Here is a 19454-nt window from a genome sequence, read left to right as displayed (position 1 = left end):
GACCCAGTAAGTTATGGACTAGGAGACATAGTACCAGTAAATATATTTCCTGCAGAACCAATCTGTATTAATCAAAATTTAAAGCCCATGATATAAAGAAATCTGTGTCTCTGCTGCACTGATATCAACTGCTTTTAAATGATCTTGCAAATAACACAGTAGAGACTGTGCTTTTCTCGTAGCATTAGTAAATACACATTGCAGGGAAATTGTCGGAATTTAACCTTAGCATATATAGGTAGCCTAGCTAATGGCCTTTGCATTCTGTCTAAACCGGCCATCCTGATTGTTCTTTTCTAGAGAGTCCATTTATTTTAGTTTTGTTGTAGCCATTTAATTATTGTTACAACATCCCAGTATTAAGCAGTTGCTTTGTACCTGGAAATTCTCAAAAGGAAGCTGGAAACTGCTGGGAAGAGGACTTTTAATAGAATGACCTCAGTGTTTGATTAAATTTGAGAAGCCACTACTGTGATGTGATCATGCTCATTGGCCCTGGATGCAGGAAAAGTGCACATTATTGCATGCTGAATTATTAATACTCTGTAGTATTGTTTGCTTTATCCCAACCTCTCAAAATGGAAATCTGGTCTCTGCTGAGGTATTTTTCCTACCTACATTGCTTTGTGGTAGGTTGGGATAGACCTTGTCACTTACTCTTAATAATTTGATAAATTATTGCCCACACTACATGTTCAACTCAGTAGGGAATGTCCACCTTTTGCAAGTTATATGTTGTTCCATACCCTGAGAGAGTTGGCAGTGCATTTATTCTCTGAAAATATGCTAAAGAAATCCTGAATATTATTATCCTACAGTAGCATTTCACAAATGGGCTTCTTGCAAAATGTGAAATTGTTATTTGCTTTTTTTCTTTTCTTTTTTTAAAAAAAATCCCTAACCTGTCGCAAATCCCAATAGGTCAGGGAAAGGTGTTCTTAAAATATGTTTAAGACCAATTTGATACTGATTTATAAATTGGATGAAGATTTCTGTAATTGGCAGATTGGAATTTCCTTAAGTAACTGACCTTACTGGCATGAAGGGCCAAGAACTAGATCCCGTCAGGAATTATACACATATATGGACATTGTGTAAGTGACTTTCATGAGCTGCACTGTTCTCTGACAAAATGTTGTAAAACTGATTGACGGCTCTGCTTCACTTCCCACACTAGTAGCAGGGAAGAACAAGAGATTAGAGCCTGGAAGAACATCAGCACATGTGGATGGATGTTGCGTAAGTGACATTCCACAACTCTGCTATACACTGCAAGAGAATTACAGAACTAATCAACAGTCATACTTCATGTCCTATTGAACTCAAGGAAGTAAAGTTGCCAGTTGTGCTAGAGTTATATTCCGAGTTTGAGAATTTCAACTAGAATTGACTATAGCATCTCTGATACAATCCATAGCATCACTGGGCCCATTTTTTTTCTCTTTTATAGACTTGAAGACCTCAGTGTGAGGTTTAAGATAAATTTTAAAAATGGAAAAAAGGGTAGCTTTCCCCTGACCCTTATTTAATAAGGAAGAATCTGAGCTTCTATTGATTGTCTTGCCCCTGTTCTTTCCTTGTGCGTGATGAGAACTAAAGTTTGATTTGCTGCACTTTTAATGGTTATTTATAATCAGACTGGGAGGAACAAAACTACTGAGGAGATGCTAAGGAAGGCAACAAAGCTTGACATCTGACATCTTGAATTTTTTACTTAGCAGTTCCTCTCTCTCATTTTCTCCTTTTGGGCAACAGAAGAACCATTCGCCTCTCTGTTAGGATAGATGGAGGCCGGCATATGGATTATTAATGTCATAATGGCAAAAGTAATATATTCCTTTAGCCAAAGGCTCAGAACAGAATAGACTACAGAAAAAAAAACCTAGGACAACCTTATTCCCTTTAATCCCTGTCCCAAATGTGAGGTGGCTACCACAAAATCGGGTTACCATAAGAAGAAAGAGATCATCTGCTTAGTGTCAGTATTGGCCTTAGGGAGATGAGTATCTGTTTTCAGTCACGAGGCATTTGGCTGAGTTGTTTGGGGAAATGTGTTTTTTCTGTCCCTAGATCCTATCTTTCGGAAATGAAACTATGAAGTAAAGGCTTGCCTATAGGCTTTTTAAAAAAATCTTTTTTTCTTCTTCATCTTATTATTTTGTTTTGTTTTGTTTGCAGAAATTGAAGGGGGAGTGATTTTCATTGCCATTCATCCTGGGACTAGGCTAGAAGAACCCCATGTCTGATATATTGTCAAATAACCTTTTCTCATTCTTCCACTAGAATAGTAAACAGCAGCTTTCAAAAAGGGCAAGAGGTTTTCTCGATAGCACTTTGCTGAATGAACTTAAGCTCTTATCTGCAGATTCACACGCTGTGTTCTTTCTTCCTAGTGTAGTCCTGACAGGTTCTTTTATGGCAACAAAGGAGATAACCAAGGACTGATATTTGAGGGATAAGTCACGAAATTCTGTTCTGTCAAAACTAACTTAATTTTAACTACTGAGCATGCATGCATATGTTTGAATATGGTTTAAATAACCTGAATGGGAGGTAGGAGTTATCTTGCTTGGTTTTCACAGAAGTAGAGATGTCAAAGGCATGCTACTGATTGTGTTTGATCCTTCTGCATGACTTTCTCCCAGTTTCATTTCTGACTTCAATAATTGCATTTTTGTGCATTTCCACCACTCCCTCTGGGAGGTTTTTTTGTTCAGATTTTATATATTAGTTCCTTTCCCTTTTAGGTCTTTTGTCTGTCTGGTGCATGTCAAGTTAGTGAATAATTGCCATGCACGAGTTTGTAGCATTATTCCTAAAGCTTGTTTTTGTTTGAGACCAGTTTAGTTGGTGAGGGGGTGGGAAGTTGGTTGGTCCACTGTACTGAAATCCTAATATATAAGCCAACTTATCCTCTATTGGCTCAGCCTCATGTTCATTGGGTGGGGGATGGGGAAGAGAAGAGTCCTGCTTCTTGCCGATCAGATCCAGGCTATGTTGGACAACCACCCCATCATGTTGACCCATTGCCATGTCCATCAAATATCTGGATAATTATGTTAGAGCTAATGTGACCCCTTTTCATTTGCTTTAATTTGTGTTTATAAAGTGCTTCCTTTCAGTTGGGTAACAAGTCTCTCACTGGCAACCATGCATGTAACTGTTGATTTGAGATTGATAAAAAAAACCAATCTGTTTTTACACATTTGAAAACATGTACATTATTATTTCTCCAGCTGTTATGAAGCTAATGTGTCCCCTTTTTGTCCCAAGATGGTGTGTAGTATTCATATTGCTGAGAGTATTGTTTCATTATCCTCAATTCTTCATTCTGTTGTTCATAGTAATGTGAGGCCTTCAGTGCCAGTTTTCTTTCTGTGAATCCACTGGACCGATGAATCATCAAAAAGAACTCAAGCAAAACTTTATTACGGATACTGTTAGTCTGTCAACCTGAACCCAAGCCTTGTCAGTACTTCCATTCTACCCCTATGGTAGTAGTTGCAGCTTTCTAACATGATTTTGTGATGCTAGAACCAGCACAGGAAGAAGTCCAGCATAAAACACACCGAGTAGACCAGGGGTGTCAAACTCAAGGCCTGCCATCCGGATTCTGTCTGCAGGGTGCTTAAATTGGCCTGGAAATATCAAAGGACCAGCCCGCAGTGCCTCTGCCAGCCAAAATGGGCCACAGGGGGTACATGGGGGTACATGCATCCCCCTGCATCCCTTTTTTGGCCTCCATGGCCTCCAGCAATACTCTGCCAGCCAAAAACGGGCCATGCAGAGGCCCTTCACATCCTGTTTTTGGCCGGCACTCGCTGCAGAATAATAAAAATACAATAATATAAATAGCTTTCCTGCCTGGAAAAGTAATTTACTATTAAACAATGGGGTATAAATTTAGAAATAGAAAGTTTAATGGAGCATGACAAATAAGTAATAAATGTTTCCCACTAATATCTGGTAGAAGAGGTAGGAAAATGACTATAGTAAAGAACTGTGGAAAGAAAGAAGAGAAGTGGGGGGAATGCATCTTAAGCCTATGTCGAATGCCCACCACGCCCACCCATGCCACACACACACCTGGCCCTCCGCAGTCAAACACAACCCTAATGAAATCAAGTTTGACACCCCTGCAGTTGTCCATAGCCCTTTGAGCAAGCTTTTCTCAGCAATCTCCCAGTGGGTCTTTTCTATAGATTCTCTGCCCTTTAGCTATTTGCTTGACAATCAGGAGGTATGAATTGGAGTGGCTGTATTATTAAGGAAGAGAGGATTCCACATATATAAGCACTGACTTCATTTTGGAGATATAGGTTTCCCAGAGGAGATACAACACAAGCCTTTTTAAGTGAAACCTGGAATTAATTTGCCCAGAGGAAACAAGCTCAGTTATGTTTTTTATCCTTATTTAAATTGGCCTGTAACACTGGCGTTAGAGAAGAGCATCATTTATGTACCATTTCCCTAGATGAAGCGGTTCAGCTAATAGCCAGCAAGCTTTAGTACATCTGAAGGCTTGCCACCAAACCAAGTGAAGAATACTGCATGAGTGAATACAGGGTATGATTCATCCTTGGAATGCTTTCCAAAGGTGGGGAGGATCCATTTTCCAAGTGGTCTTGTGTCTAGGTGGATCTAAACTCCTTTCCAAAAAAAGAAATGCTAACTAGGCTTGCATATGGCCTAGGCCTCTTTACATTTTTTCTGGGAATGCTGTTTTAGCTAGTTATAATGCACAGAATAATTTTGAAAGAAAATTTGTACCTGCCATTATAACATAGATTTGGCCTGCAGACCACTTTGCAATAATACTACTTAAAATGAACCCATATGGCAGAATTTTACTGTACCTTATGGATTGGAAAATGAACTTATTTTCTAATTAACGGGATGCAGTAGAAATGAAGATTGGTGACATGATGTAACATGCCAGACCTCTTGATGAAAATAATGCCAATGTGACTTAAAAAGGAGGCATGTAGACATGAAATTCAGTAAACATATCTTGCACAGAATTTTCTTTTCCCACTACGGTTTAAAAGGATGAGTGTTGATGTCGCCACTACCCATGAACTTTGAAAGCAAAAATGAACACACAAGTTGAGGCTGTGACCCTACTAGTTCTCTGTTCCTTATTTCAGTGCGGCGAGTATCTCCTCGATTTTCAATCCCTCCAAGCAACCATGAGGTGATGCCTGGAGGGAGTGTGAACCTCACATGTGTAGCAGTGGGGTCTCCAATGCCGTATGTGAAGTGGATTGTTGGAGATGTGGAATTAACAAAAGAAGATGACATGCCAATGGGCAGGAATGTTCTAGAACTGATCAATATTACACAATCAGCCAACTATACATGTGAAGCCATGTCCTCACTGGGAGTAATCCATGCAACAGCACAGATTACTGTCAAAGGTAAGAAATTCCAGATTATTTCCAAAGAAATTATGACCGATATATACAGTTGCAGCTATCTTTTTCTAGATTTTATTCAGATTTTACATTCTTATTTTTTCCTTAGGGAGACTGGCCAAATAATGTTTTATATAAAAATGTGAAATTAGAGCAGATTCTGTCCCAGACATGTAACATGTCTCTTCTTATTTGGTTATCTAATTATTTTTTACTTCATGAAATGGATATCCAAACATCAGAATGGAGTACAAATCTCAAACAAACCTACAGATGTTTTCGATATTAATTGCTCTGATGTAACTCTTCCCTTATTTGTACTTACATATTGATTGATTTATATATAGTCCTGCCATAAAATCAATATATTAAAAAATCCCAGATCACAATACTGGCCTTAGATTGTCTTATCTAATAGTGCAGAAAGATTGTGATCTTTTCTGCAAATGCTTGGGGTTATCATGGCCAGGATGCTATACTATCCTATCACGCAAATGAACCTCCTACCGATTTTTGCATCCCATAAGAATGTTCTTCTTGTAATAGTAGTACAATGCAAGTATTATTGTCTTGGTGAATTGGTCCTGAAGGGTATCCAGCTGAAGAATCTTTTTTCCATTTGAAAGCTGACTTGGATTCTTGTCTAAATTATGGTTATTTAACCAACCACCAACAAGTTCTGTGAACACATCTAATAACATGATTGCTATGTTTACCCTTTCATTAAAAGCACTCCAAGTAATATGTGGTAGTGTGTAATGTAAAATGTATGTTTCGGTAAAATTATTTCTGCCTTTAAAGAAGGTGGTTAAGGAAATTTTGAACCTCATTTATATTTTTATGCATTCTATCAATTGTATTAATAGTATAATTTTTTTTCATATTTTTAGCTCTGCCAAAGCCCCCAACAGAACCATTAGTGACTGAGACAACAGCCACCAGTGTTACTCTCACCTGGGACTCTGGGAATGCAGACCCCATCTCCTATTATGTCATCCAATATAAGCCTAAATCTTTGGAGGGAACGTTCCAAGAAGTGGATGGTGTGGCCACCACCCGCTATAGTATTGGTGGCCTAAGCCCCTTCTCAGAATATGAGTTTCGCATTATTGCTGTAAACAACATTGGAAGGAGCCTTCCTAGTGAACTGGTTGAGGCACGGACAGGAGAACAAGCTCCATCAAGCCCACCTCTCAAAGTGCAGGCGCGGATGCTCAGTGCTAGCACTATGCTGGTCCAGTGGGAACAACCTGAAGAGCCTAATGGACTGATTCGAGGCTACCGGGTATACTACACCACTGATCCCCATCTACCACTCAGCATGTGGCAGAAGCACAACACTGATGACAGTCATCTCACCACTGTGGGCAGTTTGATAACTGAGACTACATATAGTATCCGTGTCTTGGCTTTCACCTCAGTAGGCGATGGCCCCCCTTCTGATGTTATTCAAGTCAAGACCCAGCAGGGTGGTAAGTACCAATCTGATAACCCTTCAGGTGTGTTGAGATTGCATGATACATAATTCTGGGAGTTGCAGTTTCAACACTTTCAGGGAGGGAGGGAGGGAGGGAAGGAAGGAAGGAAGGAGAGAAAGAAAGAAAGAAAGAAAGAAAGAAAGAAAGAAAGAAAGAAAGAAAGAAAGAGAAAGAATGAATGGAAAAAGCAAGAATTAAAATTGTCCCCTCCATGTCTTAGTCTGCTCTCTTTCAGACATCTGAGGCAAAGATCATGATCATGGTATGGTTCACACATGGGGTTTGTTCATTGAGCAGCATGCTTGTGCTTCTTAATTAAGATTGAGGAAAATATGAAATATGTTATTTTATCACCATTTTATGTTTGTCAAAAATGGACATCTGCTTAGCTAACAAGGTTAAAAAGAAAACTGTTGCACTTGGAACCTAAAAGAAAGGGAAGGTAGTGAACAAAGTTATGAAAATGCTGTAAAGTTTTACATTAGTGATAAGGCAGTGTCTTGGACACTTCCTAAAGCTCCTCAGATCTACCTTCACTGACTCATACTTCATTGGTCCCTAGTTCCAGCCCAACCAGCAGACTTCCAAGCTGAGGCTGAGTCAGACACACGGATCATGTTGTCTTGGCTGCCAGCCTCTCAAGAGCGCATCACCAAGTATGAGCTGATATACTGGGAGGGAACAAATGGGATCCAGGTAAGAAATAATAATAATTGATTGCTATACAGTAGTTTCCTATGGAAGTGAGGCAGGTTTTTCTCTACTGCCAGTTAGATTCTTGTCAAAATATAGGTAGATACAGAAGAGTGTTGTTGAAAACAGCATCTTCAAAACAAGATGTCATGTAGTTATAAGCCTTGGTATGTATTTCTGTGTGAGTGGGAGAATCAAGAATTCCTGCAATCACTTGAATTCCTGTCATAGTTACTGAAAGCATTCCCTTTGTCATGAATGCATAGGTGAAGCTTCAAAGGTTGCCCAACTAGTCCTTATGATGTTTAGCCATGATTTTTTAGGTATTTTTAGGTATTTAGGTATTTATTGGGATTTATATGCCGCCCTTTTCCCTGAGGGGACTCAGGGCGGCTTACAACCACAAGGAAGGGGAGGTGCAAGGTCAAAACAAAACAATATGTGAACAGCAGAAAAGTAATAAAAACCCAACTTTCATTCAACAGTCAAACACTCGGGCGGGTAATTAGGAGCCTATCCCCAGGCCTGCTGGGAGAGCCAGATCTTGAGGGCTGCGCGGAAGGTCTGGATAGTGGTGAGGGTGCGGATCTCCATGGGGAGCTCGTTCCACAGGGTCGGGGCAGCAACAGAAAAGGCTCTCCTCCGCGTGGTCGCCAGTCGGTATTGACTGGCGGATGGGATTCGGAGGAGGCCCAGTCTGTGCGATCTAATTGGTCGATTTAGGGAGGTAATCGGCAGAAGGCGGTCTCTCAAGTACCCAGATCCACTACCATGGAGTGCTTTAAAGATGGTCATCAGTATCCTGAAGCGCACCCGGAGACCAACAGGTAGCCAGTGCAGCTCGCGGAGGACAGGTGTAACGTGGGCGAACCGTGGTGCGCCCACTATCACTCGCGCGGCTGCATTTTGGACTAACTGTAGTCGCCGGATGCACTTCAGGGGCAACCCCATGTAGAGCCCATTGCAGTATTCCAGTCTAGAGATCACAAGGGCTCGAGTGACTGCTGTGAGAGCCCCCCGATCTAAGTAGGGCCGCAACTGGCGGACCAGGCGAACCTGGGCAAATGCCCCCCTGGTCACAGCCGACAGCTGGTGATCAAAAGTCAGCTGTGGATCCAGGAGGACTCCTAAGTTGCGGACCCTATCTGAGGGGTATAGAATTTGACCCCCCAGTCTAAGCGTTGGTGTATTAGCCAAATTATTGGGGGGGAAACACAACAGCCACTCGGTCTTATCCGGGTTGAGTACCAGTTTGTTAGCACTCATCCAGTTCCTAACGGCCTCCAGACCCTGGTTCATCACGTCCACCGCTTCATTGAGTTGGCACGGGGCGGACAGATACAATTGTGTATCGTCCGCATATTGGTGGTATTTTATCCCGTGCCTCCGAATGATCTCGCCCAGCGGTTTCATGTATATGTTAAATAGTAGGGGTGATAGGACCGAACCCTGGGGTACCCCACATGTTAGGGGCCTCAGGGACGATCTCTGCCCCCCAACTAACACCGACTGCGACCTGTCCGAGAGGTAGGAGGAGAACCACCGCAGAACAGTGCCTCCCACTCCCACCTCCCGCAGTCGTCGCAGAAGGATACCATGGTCGATGGTATCGAAAGCCGCTGAGAGGTCCAGGAGAACCAGGATGGACGCATAGCTTCCATCTCTGGCCCTCCAGAGATCATCGGTCAATGCGACCAAAGCGGTTTCTGTGCTGTAACCAGGCCTGAAGCCGGACTGGAAGGGGTCAAGATAACTAGCTTCCTCCAAGGCCCGTTGAAGCTGAAAGGCCACCACCTTCTCAACAACCTTCCCGATAAAGGGAAGGTTGGAGACAGGACGAAAGTTATTTAAAATGGCTGGATCTAACGATGGCTTCTTCAGGAGGGGTCTCACCACCGCCGTTTTAAGTACGGCGGGGAAGTGCCCCTCCCGAAGGGAGGCGGTGACAACCGCCTGGATCCAGCCATGTGTCACCTCCCTGCTGTTAGCCACCAGCCAGGAGGGACACGGGTCCAGAATACAAGTGGAGGCACTTACAGCTCGAATGGCCTTGTCCACATCCCCTGAGGCAACTTCCTGGAACTCAACCCAGAGCTGATGTAACAGATGATCCTCCTGCGTCTCAGCTGGATCTACTGCGGTGGAGTCCAGGTCCGATCGAAGCCGAGCTACTTTGTCCGCCAAGAATTGAGCATAATCCTCAGCCCTACCCTGCAAGGGGTTTCCCGCCTCCCTCCTATTAAGGAGGGAGCGGGTTATCCTGAACAGGGCGGCTGGGCGTGACTCGGCGGACGCGACCAAGGAAGAAATATATGATCTTTTCGCAGCTCTTAATGCTCGGACATAGTCCTTGGTGCAGGTAGTTAAGAGTGCTCGGCTTGCCTCGGACCTATCGGACCTCCACTGGTGCTCTAGGCATCTCCTCCGGCGTTTCTTCTCCCGGAGTTCCTCGGTGAACCAGGGAACTCTCCGGGATCCACTGACCCGGAGGGGCCGTAGTGGCGCAATCCGGTCGAGAGACTCCGACGCCGCCGAGTACCAGGCGGCAGCCAGAGTCTCCGCCGAACTGTGGGCGAGGGTATCAGGAATAACCCCAAGCTCCGTCTGGAACCTCAGAGGATCCATAAGTCGCCTGGGGCGGAACCACCTGGTCGGTTCCTCCTCCCTACGGTGGGGGTTTGGCCTCCGGAAGTCAAGCCTCAGTAGGCAATGGTCTGACCACGACAGGGGTATGATCTCATTACCCCTCAGACTAAGATCACACATCCACTGCTCCGAGAGGAATACGAGGTCGAGCATGTGACCCGCTGCATGGGTTGGGCCCCGAATTACTTGGGTCAAGCCCATGGCCGTCATGGAGGCCATAAACTCCTGCGCCCCATCAGAGCGTTCACCGAGCGATGGCAAGTTGAAATCCCCCAGAACTATAAGCCTGGGGAACTCAACTGCCAGCTCGGCTACTGACTCGAGGAGCGAGGGGAGGGATGCTGCAACGCAGTTGGGAGGCAGGTACGTTAGCAGCAAACCCACTTGACCCTTGAGGTCCAACTTTATCAGCAGAGACTCACACCCGACAAGCTCCGGAGCAGGGACCCTACGAGGTAACAGAGACTCCCGGATTACAATAGCCACACCGCCACCCCTTCCCTGGGCTCTCGGCTGATGAAGCACCTGAAATCCCTCTGGGCACATCTCTACAAGGGGGACTCCTCCTTCTGTGCCCAGCCAGGTTTCAGTAATACATGCCAGGTCTGCCCTCTCGTCAACAATTAAGTCCCGGACGAGGGGAGCTTTGTGAACAACAGACCTGGCATTTAGCGACAACAGCCTGAGACCAGGGTCCTGACTACTCGCGCCATCTGGTCTTGGAGTGGGACTCCTAGGGCCGGAAGGAGGGATCTCTGTAATGTAGCGAACCCTCCTTCCCCGGTAATGGCCTGCCCTAAGGTCCCCGCCGTATCTGCCTCTCCCTGTCACGACCGCTATGCTCCGACCCACTCCCATGTCCATGGTCCCCCCAACCACCCCAGTTCCTCCCGCCTTCCCCAGCAGGTCCTCCGAGTCAAACATACTCATTTATCCACTCTAACAATTCCCACGTAAAAATTTAAAACATATAAAATACAAGGGTAACAATTACTAAAAGTGGGCCATTCATTCAATTCCAGTCAGCTCCCATACACTCAGCATTCTATTTAAAAATTGCGCAGCTATAGTATATAATAATAATAATAATATGGGAACAATGGAGGAAGCGATGGTTTGCTCCTCTCCCTTCTTATGACCTGGGGAAATGTCCTAAGCCACCAAATCAAAAGTACGTAATATATCCGGTGGCTATAGGCAAGCAAGATTAAATATAAGACTCCAAAGTTCATAAACGACATCTGTATAGTCTTGTCCCACTGGTGGAGGTTAGCGGGCTGTATATTCGAGAGTCTCTTTCCCAAGGATGTATAAGGGCCCCAATGTAGGAGACCAGAGTTCGAGGCTAACTTGCACCGCTCTTGGAAATGGAAGGAGAAATGCTGGTATTCTCGGGGCTCAGTCCTTATCCCTGTAGTCGCCATCCTCTATTGCTCCCCGCCAGTTGGCCACAGTCCTACTCCTCCTACTAGTGAAATGAGCAGGGAGCAAAGTCCGGAGGGGGCTACAACGACGATAGACAGCAAAGCAGCAGATGATAAATAATAAAATGGCGACAGATAGTACAGTGAACGGAGATAGATCCGAGGGGGGGGGGGCGTCTAGGGCGATAGCAAGCACGTCCATTCAATCTGTAAATTCAGTGCAGCCTCCAACAACTTCCGACAGCCCCCTTCTTTAAAATAAAATAAATTAAAAATTCACCCCTCTCAGTTCACTAGTCACCAAGACTCACAATCTCAGTCACGACTACTCAGCTCCAGCGTAGTCAGCAAGCTGGCCGGAGAAGAGGATGTAAAATGTAATACTGTGAGTCAGCTGTTTGGCGCCGCCATTTCCTCCATGCTTTCCTCCACGTTTCTCTTCCAACCTCAGCAGCTGCTGTTCCGCTGCTCTGGGATGGATGCTAGGACCAGGGGCCAGCAGGTAATTGGCCAGGGGGCTCACCAGCAGCACCAAGGGCTACCAAGAAGGCCAGAGATGGTAAAGGGAGGCTCCGAACAGGCTCCGAACGCCCGCGCGCCGCTCTCACCGCCGCGCGCCGCCGTCGCCGCCGTCCTCGCACAGCTGGGTAGCCCAGGCTGTCGTTACGATGAAAATGCGAGCCTCCGGATTTCAACAGGTCCTGTGGGATCCGGGGGTCTTAGGCTCTCCCAGGCGCTGTTCCCAACAATTTTTGCGGTCCGTTTGGGGGCTTCCCGGTGCTTTTTCGCCAGGTTAATGTAGAGCGAAAAAGCCCGGTCGCCATTCCAAACCCGCACATGCGCAGGATGATTTTGATATTAGTATGATATTAGACTAAGGCTCTGTGTTCTCTGTGCCTGAAAATTACTGGAATTCTGTAATACTGGATTTTGTGGTATGAATTATACAAATGAAAACAAATCTGTATGTGCCTGTTAGTTTCTGCTGCTGATGGGATAAAGTTCTGAAGCCCAGCTGATATATTCACTAGAAATTCTATTAAGTACCTTTCTGACTGAATTTTCGGTAGGCATAACTCTTTATCTTTCATATCTTTTCTTCGCAATTTTATACACTAACACTTAGAGGCAATGAAATACTCTGGTTGCTGATTTGTTGGTGACCAACAAATTGTGTTTGTAACTTCTGTGACTTTTCAATAATTATATAGGTAATCCTCGACTTACGATCACAATTGAATCCCAAATTTCTGCTGCTAAATGAAGCATTTGTTAAGTGAGTTTTGCCCCATTTTATGACCTTCCTTGCCACAGTTGTTAAATGAATCACTGTAGTGTTAACAACACAGTTGTTATGTGTATCTGGCTTCCTCGTTGACTTTGCTTGTCAGAAGGTCATAAAAGAGGATCATATTTATGACATTTGCAGGGCACTGCAAATGTCATAAATATAAATCAGATGCCAAGCATTTAAATTTTCACCAGGTGACCATGGGGATGCTACAATGGTCATAAGTGTGAAAATGGTCATAAGTCACTTTCTTCAATGCCATTGTAATTTTGAATCCTCACTAAATGTACTGTTGTAAGTTTGAGAGCTACCTGTACAAAATTGTGGAATGCACAGTACTATCCAAGACCCCTTCTGGACACTACAGCCAAGAGAGTAGTGTCTCTGTGTATGTGTTTGTATATAAAATTTCTATATTATTTGCTCAAACTGTGATTTAAAAGCTACTTAACATAACAAAATGCTGGGAGGGAAAATTCATTCTTTTTGCTTTCCTGACATTTTTATACTGACATGTTGCAGAATGCTGTGGTTGCATTTCTGATAGATATTTTGTTTCCGAAGAGCACAAGACTGTGCTATGTTAGTGTCCTCAATTTGAAGATAATGATTTTCCTACTATTATGCAAATTCAGTAACTTGGATTCGGTCACTTGGGTTGTATTGTTGACTTGAATAATCTGCAAATATTGATGGGCAAATGGTTTAAGAACAAAAGAAGCATTAAAGGTTGGCTTTCCTTATTTCCCCTCCAAATAAAAAGAAAATGACTCTTATCTTTTCCAGCATAAGGTGGAATTTGACCAGACTTCATCTTATGCAGTTGAAGGGCTCAAGCCAGACACACTCTACAAATTTCAACTAGGAGCCTGGTCTGAGCAGGGACTAGGAGTCCTTACTCCAATTTTGGAAGCTCGGACAGCACAGTCCAGTAAGTGTCTCTATATGGCTATGGGAATGTAAGCAGAGGAGAGGGGGGAAATTCTGTTGCCACTGTGTGAGTTAATAGGGGGTTAGAACCGTTGCCTAGAGAAATAAGGAATGACAAGCCACCTATGGTTCTGAAGCAAGAGCCCATTTGGCCAGGGTAAGTGTTGTTTCTCTTTCAGATCATGCCCTTTTAACAGGTAGACTCACAGACTTACAGGGGAAAGCAAATAGACAGGATGCATTCCCTGTCTCTGTGAGTTTTACTGCATCCTCTCCCACCCTCCATTCAATTGCAAACAAGATACTCAATCTCTGAACCTTGTGCATGAATATCCCTGCTCTGCATGTGCTCATATCCCTTTGAGAAACACCCTTGCTCATATCCTTACATCCCAGGACATCCACCTGTCTATGTGCTATACACATTATGTTATTGCCGTTGCACATTTCTATGAATTCACTTGGAAAAGAGCAGTTCCAATCTCTATAAGAAGAGAAAATCATTAACACATTCTGCAGAGAATGAATGCTGAATTAAGTAGTGTGGTATGCCATGTTGCATACTATATATAATACCAGGCAACAGTAAAATTAATCAGATGAAAAGATGACTGACACTGGATTGCTTTTTATTCTCTTCTCAGCCCATGTGCTGGTGAAGTATAAGCTCAGTTCACTTATTGGCAGCTCAGAATGTAGCACGTAAGCAGATTAAGGCTATTAAAAAGCTCTGAGATAAGGTTGTTTTCACTGGTGATTTGAGGGCTTGCTTTTATGAAAACATTCAGGGTGGAAGTGAGACATTTCTGTTTGTACCATCTGTCAAGACTTTAGTGACTCCATGGGGCAACAAATGAAGGCAATAACAGCAGAGCTTTCTGGTCAGCCAATGCTTTCCCAACTAGAATCAGTTCAGGGTGGAACTGCTCCACTTGTGATTGAAATTACCTTTCATTTTCTTATTAGCAGCATATCACTTATAAGGACTCCAGCAGCCCTGTTTGTGGAATTGTAGTGTCAAACCAAGGAAGTGCCAAACCAATAAATTAGATCAAAGGATACCCACATGTAGATATTATAAATATTAAATATTGGAGAATATATTGGATGGGGATATTTATAGAACTGGTAGCAGCTACTGAAGAAATACATGAATCAGTAGAGAGAAAATGGGTACTTTCCCAATCATTGTACTTAAACAAAAAGGACAGATCTCAGAAACAGAGTAATACAGATGTGAAATATGATAGATGTGAATTGTGATGCAAGGCTGTGTGTAACTGAGCGGTTAGAGTGCAATATTTTGGCTTGTTAGGCACATTTGCATTTTGAGAGTGTAGAGTATGATAAGTTCTATCACAAAAATATGCAATGGGGGTAATCCATTCTTTAAATAGCTGCTGTGATTGCTCCAGCTTTATCACATAATTTAAATCAAAATATGCAGCCACTCCTTTGAACCTACAGCTTCCCCAATTTAGGATCTACTTCCCCCCACTCTTTCTGTTAACCCACGCTTCTATCACACATACCACTCTTGAACCATTCGTGTGATTCCCTCTCTCATAGAATATCTCCAGATAATTTATACTCTCTGTTACATAACATATGTATTTAAAAACTCACATGGATATTTATAAACAGACCTTCCATACTCTATCTGCACTGTGTTGTCTCCCATTGTCTGTAGACTCCTGACTTTTTCAAACCTATCAAAACACCATTCTTATCCTAGTCCTGGTGATTTCATGAACTCTTCCCTAGTAACTTCAAAGTTCTCTTTTGACTGCCTTACTAGATGGGGCAGAGAGGTTCATTTCTTTCTTCAGGTCCACTAGAGTCGATAGCAGAATGAAGCACTGCCTGTTATTTTGTGTTATATTACCTCCCTAATACTGTTTCTGAGTTGATGTTGGGCATAGGAACATTCTAGGGAATAAAAAGTGATTAGGCGTCTCAAGACTCTTTCATTTAAAAACACTTCCATCCACTTGCAAATTAAAATACATCCAGAATTAGCAGCAGAAAGAAATGTGTGTGACTCCCAGAGGAGCTATTTTGCCTACCCTGTAATAAGGGAGGATAATCCTGATAGTGTGTTATAAGCAGTTGCAGATCCCAGTCTGCAGCGAAAGATTGTATGTTAAGTTGGCACTGAAGATAGAAATAGGGAAGAGGTCCCTGAACTTAGTTGATAGGTCTCTGATATTAATTTTTCTGGATGATGCTTATATCTCTGTGCCAAAACAGGATGTGGGCTGGACAAACCGCTGAAAACCTGAAATAAGATATTTCATCATTTTGAGGCAAGAAAAATTTCAGGACTTTTCAGTCATTAAATAGACTTAAAACAGCTTAAAAAGTAAAACAATAAAAATATATATTTACCCCATCCACACCCATTATATGACGTTCTGCATCATTAACTCATCCACAGCACTTCTTGCTCTCCCTTATTTCTAGCCATTAAGGATTTTCCAGTCCTGCTCTATATTGCAAGGCCAAGTGTGTAAGATTTCTGTAATGATTAAATTATAAGGAAATTATTTCAGATATTCTAATCAGTCTACAGGTTCACTTTAATCATGTTTAACATTACTTCAGTGTCTATAGTCATCTACAGCAAACTGGGATTATATTAAAATGACACGTGCAGTAATGTCCTGATGAGGGCTGTTATTTGCATTTGTATCCCAACATCTGGTACAAGAACTTAAGTTGTGTTTTTTGCATAATGGTGCACATTATTTTGCACACATGTTTAAGCCACTAGCCCATCAACCACTGTAAAGCACTCACTATAGAGGGTCCTTTGGAATAGAGAACTGGTAGAGGAAGTAGATGTTTTATTCTTCTTTCAATCCATTGGATTCAAGGTTATAAGTAAAGATTTGAATAATTAAACTATCAAAGATTATACACTTAAAACTAGGTGGCACTTTGAGCAACTGGCATTACAAGCCTGTATACCAACTTCAGATCTAGCCTGGATAAAAAGGAAAGCTAAAAGAAAATATCTAGAACTTAGATGAATGTAAATATTACAAAGAAAACTACTTGCCAAATGTTCTCTTAATTCTGGATGTAGTTATGTTGCCATTGTACAGAGTGATGTTGCTTCCAGCATTATGAGAATGATCTATTCGTTCAATCCTTCAAAAATACATTGGAATTACATTATTAAGGGCCTGGTATTCATCATATCAGCATGAACTGCTGGCCTTTGTACAGAGAAAATTTAATCAAGGCATTGCAAATGTGGTATGTTGTCTGTATGAACATGGTGAATGTTGTGACATTGACTGCATAATTTCTAGATACATGTTGGTATATATATTTTTATATCTCATTCAGGTTTCTTTAGGCTTCCATTGTTTAATTTTATTTTAACCTCTTTATTGTTAATTTGCTGTTTGTGTATTGGCACTCTCACAGATGAGATTCTTACCCAGCCATTAGCTATCAGCAGTCAAAAGTAATTTTGTGCCTCACATGGTTCACTTACTGTACTTTGTTAAACTTGTTTCATTTCTCCTTTGTCTAATTGCCATGAGTTTTGTCAAGTAGCATAAAAAAAAATTTATCTCAATTTCCAAAACGTTTATGCGTCAGGTGTGGAAGGAACTGCTTAGCTGTTTGTACCCAGGGAACCTGCATGTTTACTACCTGTTTCTTGGTACCTCATGTTTCTTTCTCTTTAGCTTTGACTTTTGCGGTCTTGACTTTCTTCCTTTACTAGTCAAATTTCTAGGCAAATTGAGCTTGCAAGCCTGCTTTATCATTTAAAAAATGTTATTTAACACACGTAACAAAAGAAACATCAAAAGGGAAATATCATAACTTGGAATACCAGGACATCAAACATCATACAAATCAGTCTACTGTGGACACAGATAATGAAACAAATGTTTCTCCATCTTACAGTGGAAAATATATATATAGCAGAGGGTATCATTTGATCACATTCATGATTATGGAGGATTCTTCTTTTCTTCTTTTTGTATAAACAATAAGTAGTGGAATGTTTCAAAATGATTAGGAGAAAGGGCTTCCAAATTTCACAGGCAAAGCAGCTTTTGGGTATTCCTTATTTGTGTGTATGTATATATGTATGTATATTTTCAATAAATAATAGGTGCACAACTTTATTTAGGATTCCATGTGAGTCTGAATAAAAGATGATATTCCTTTCAGGAGCCCACTCTTTAAAGTTAATATAATTCTTAAAGAAGTGGTACCCTTTTTTAGTTTAAACAGCATCCTTAAAAATCCAGTCCATTTTAATAGAGAGCAGAAAAATGCTATGTATAACCTCCCCAATTGTTTTCGAAGCATTTTTGTACAACTCTGATAGCAATAAATGCATTCCAGAAAGCATATTAGAAGAGAATAGAATAACAGAATTGGAAAAGACCTTGAAGGTCTTCTAGTCCAACTCCCTGCTTAGGCAGGACACCCTACACCACTTCAGACAAATGGCTATCCAACGTCATCTTAAAAACGTCCAGTGTTGGAGCATTCACAACTTCTGGAGGCATGTTGTTCCATTGATTAATATCCTCAATTATTTTCCATCTAATGGAGGAGGATTATCATAGTAGCATAAGTCTGGTGACAGGATCCCATATTTTTTGCAAGGTTTGTTAAAAAAAAATTCTGGCATCCACAACAAGTAAATAATTAGGAACAATGCACTTCTATTGGAATCAGTGCACAGGCTGAGCTATAAATTCAGCTTGTATTGATGTTCAACGGTTGTCTTAAAAGAAAAAAATACTCAATGTTCTTGTTTCCAGAAAGCTTCTACTGCTGGATATTCCTAGCATATCCACATATATGTGCTAGTATCATACCTCACTGGTAGACTGGTGAAGATATATTGTAGATAGCAGCCATTTTGAGAAGACTGGGGTATCAGAAATAAATCAATTTTGATGGAGTTGCACTTTGATGTTTCAAACATTGATTTAAGACATGTCATATTGCTTCCTACAGTTCTATAGTTTTCTATAAATCTCTTTTATACTTCTTAACTCTCAAATATAGTAGTATGTTTTCAAAAAAGCTATGATGTTAATAGCAATAGCAATAGCAGTTAGACTTATATACCGCTTCATAGGGCTTTCAGCCCTCCTTAAGCGGTTTACAGAGTCAGCATATCGCCCCCACCATCTGGGTCCTCATTTCACCCACCTCGGAAGGATGGAAGGCTGAGTCAACCTTGAGCCGGTGAGATTAGAACTGCTGAACTGCAGATAACAGTCAGCTGAAGTGGCCTACAGTACTGCACCCTAACCACTGCGCCACCTCAGCTCTTAATCAGCTTTTGCTTATAATTAATACTAGAAATTCAAAGGAGGTGAGTTTCATTATCTTTTGAGCATCAAAATTAGCATAACCTTCCATGATTTGGGCAATATCCACACTATAAAATGGCATCTAAATCATATGCTATTTGTCTGCTGTGTCATGTCTTTGATACCCACACACTCCTTAACCTTTTAATATGAATACTTTGGACCTTTTTGTGAGATTCCTAAGAGAATTTTGTGATCATTTACTATGTTATTTTAATTAC

General features: G+C 41.9%; 1 protein-coding gene and 1 long non-coding RNA gene across 10 annotated transcripts in view; one reads left to right on the top strand and one right to left on the bottom strand.

Moving 5' to 3' along the window:
* LOC148044625 (uncharacterized) overlaps window positions 1–19454 on the bottom strand; it is a 156944-nt gene that overhangs the window by 15507 nt on the left and 121983 nt on the right. The window lies entirely within an intron of this gene.
* The window catches only part of PTPRF (protein tyrosine phosphatase receptor type F), a 624376-nt gene that overhangs the window by 522858 nt on the left and 82064 nt on the right, over window positions 1–19454 (top strand). For all 9 annotated transcript variants that reach the window (XM_087719818.1, XM_087719825.1, XM_087719822.1 and 6 more), the window contains 4 exons: window positions 5148–5417; window positions 6305–6886; window positions 7455–7588; window positions 13733–13877. In XM_087719818.1, coding sequence (XP_087575944.1) covers window positions 5148–5417; window positions 6305–6886; window positions 7455–7588; window positions 13733–13877 — 1131 coding nt within the window. The remainder of the gene's footprint in view (window positions 1–5147; window positions 5418–6304; window positions 6887–7454; window positions 7589–13732; window positions 13878–19454) is intronic.

Source organism: Thamnophis sirtalis, unplaced genomic scaffold (genome assembly GCF_051295495.1).
Source record: "Thamnophis sirtalis isolate CommonGarterSnake01/CBP01778 unplaced genomic scaffold, rThaSir2_p1.2 scaffold_7, whole genome shotgun sequence".
In the NCBI taxonomy this organism is placed as follows: domain Eukaryota; kingdom Metazoa; phylum Chordata; class Lepidosauria; order Squamata; family Natricidae; genus Thamnophis; species Thamnophis sirtalis.
Note: the sequence above shows the minus strand (reverse complement) of the source record. Positions and strands in the feature narration are given on the sequence as shown.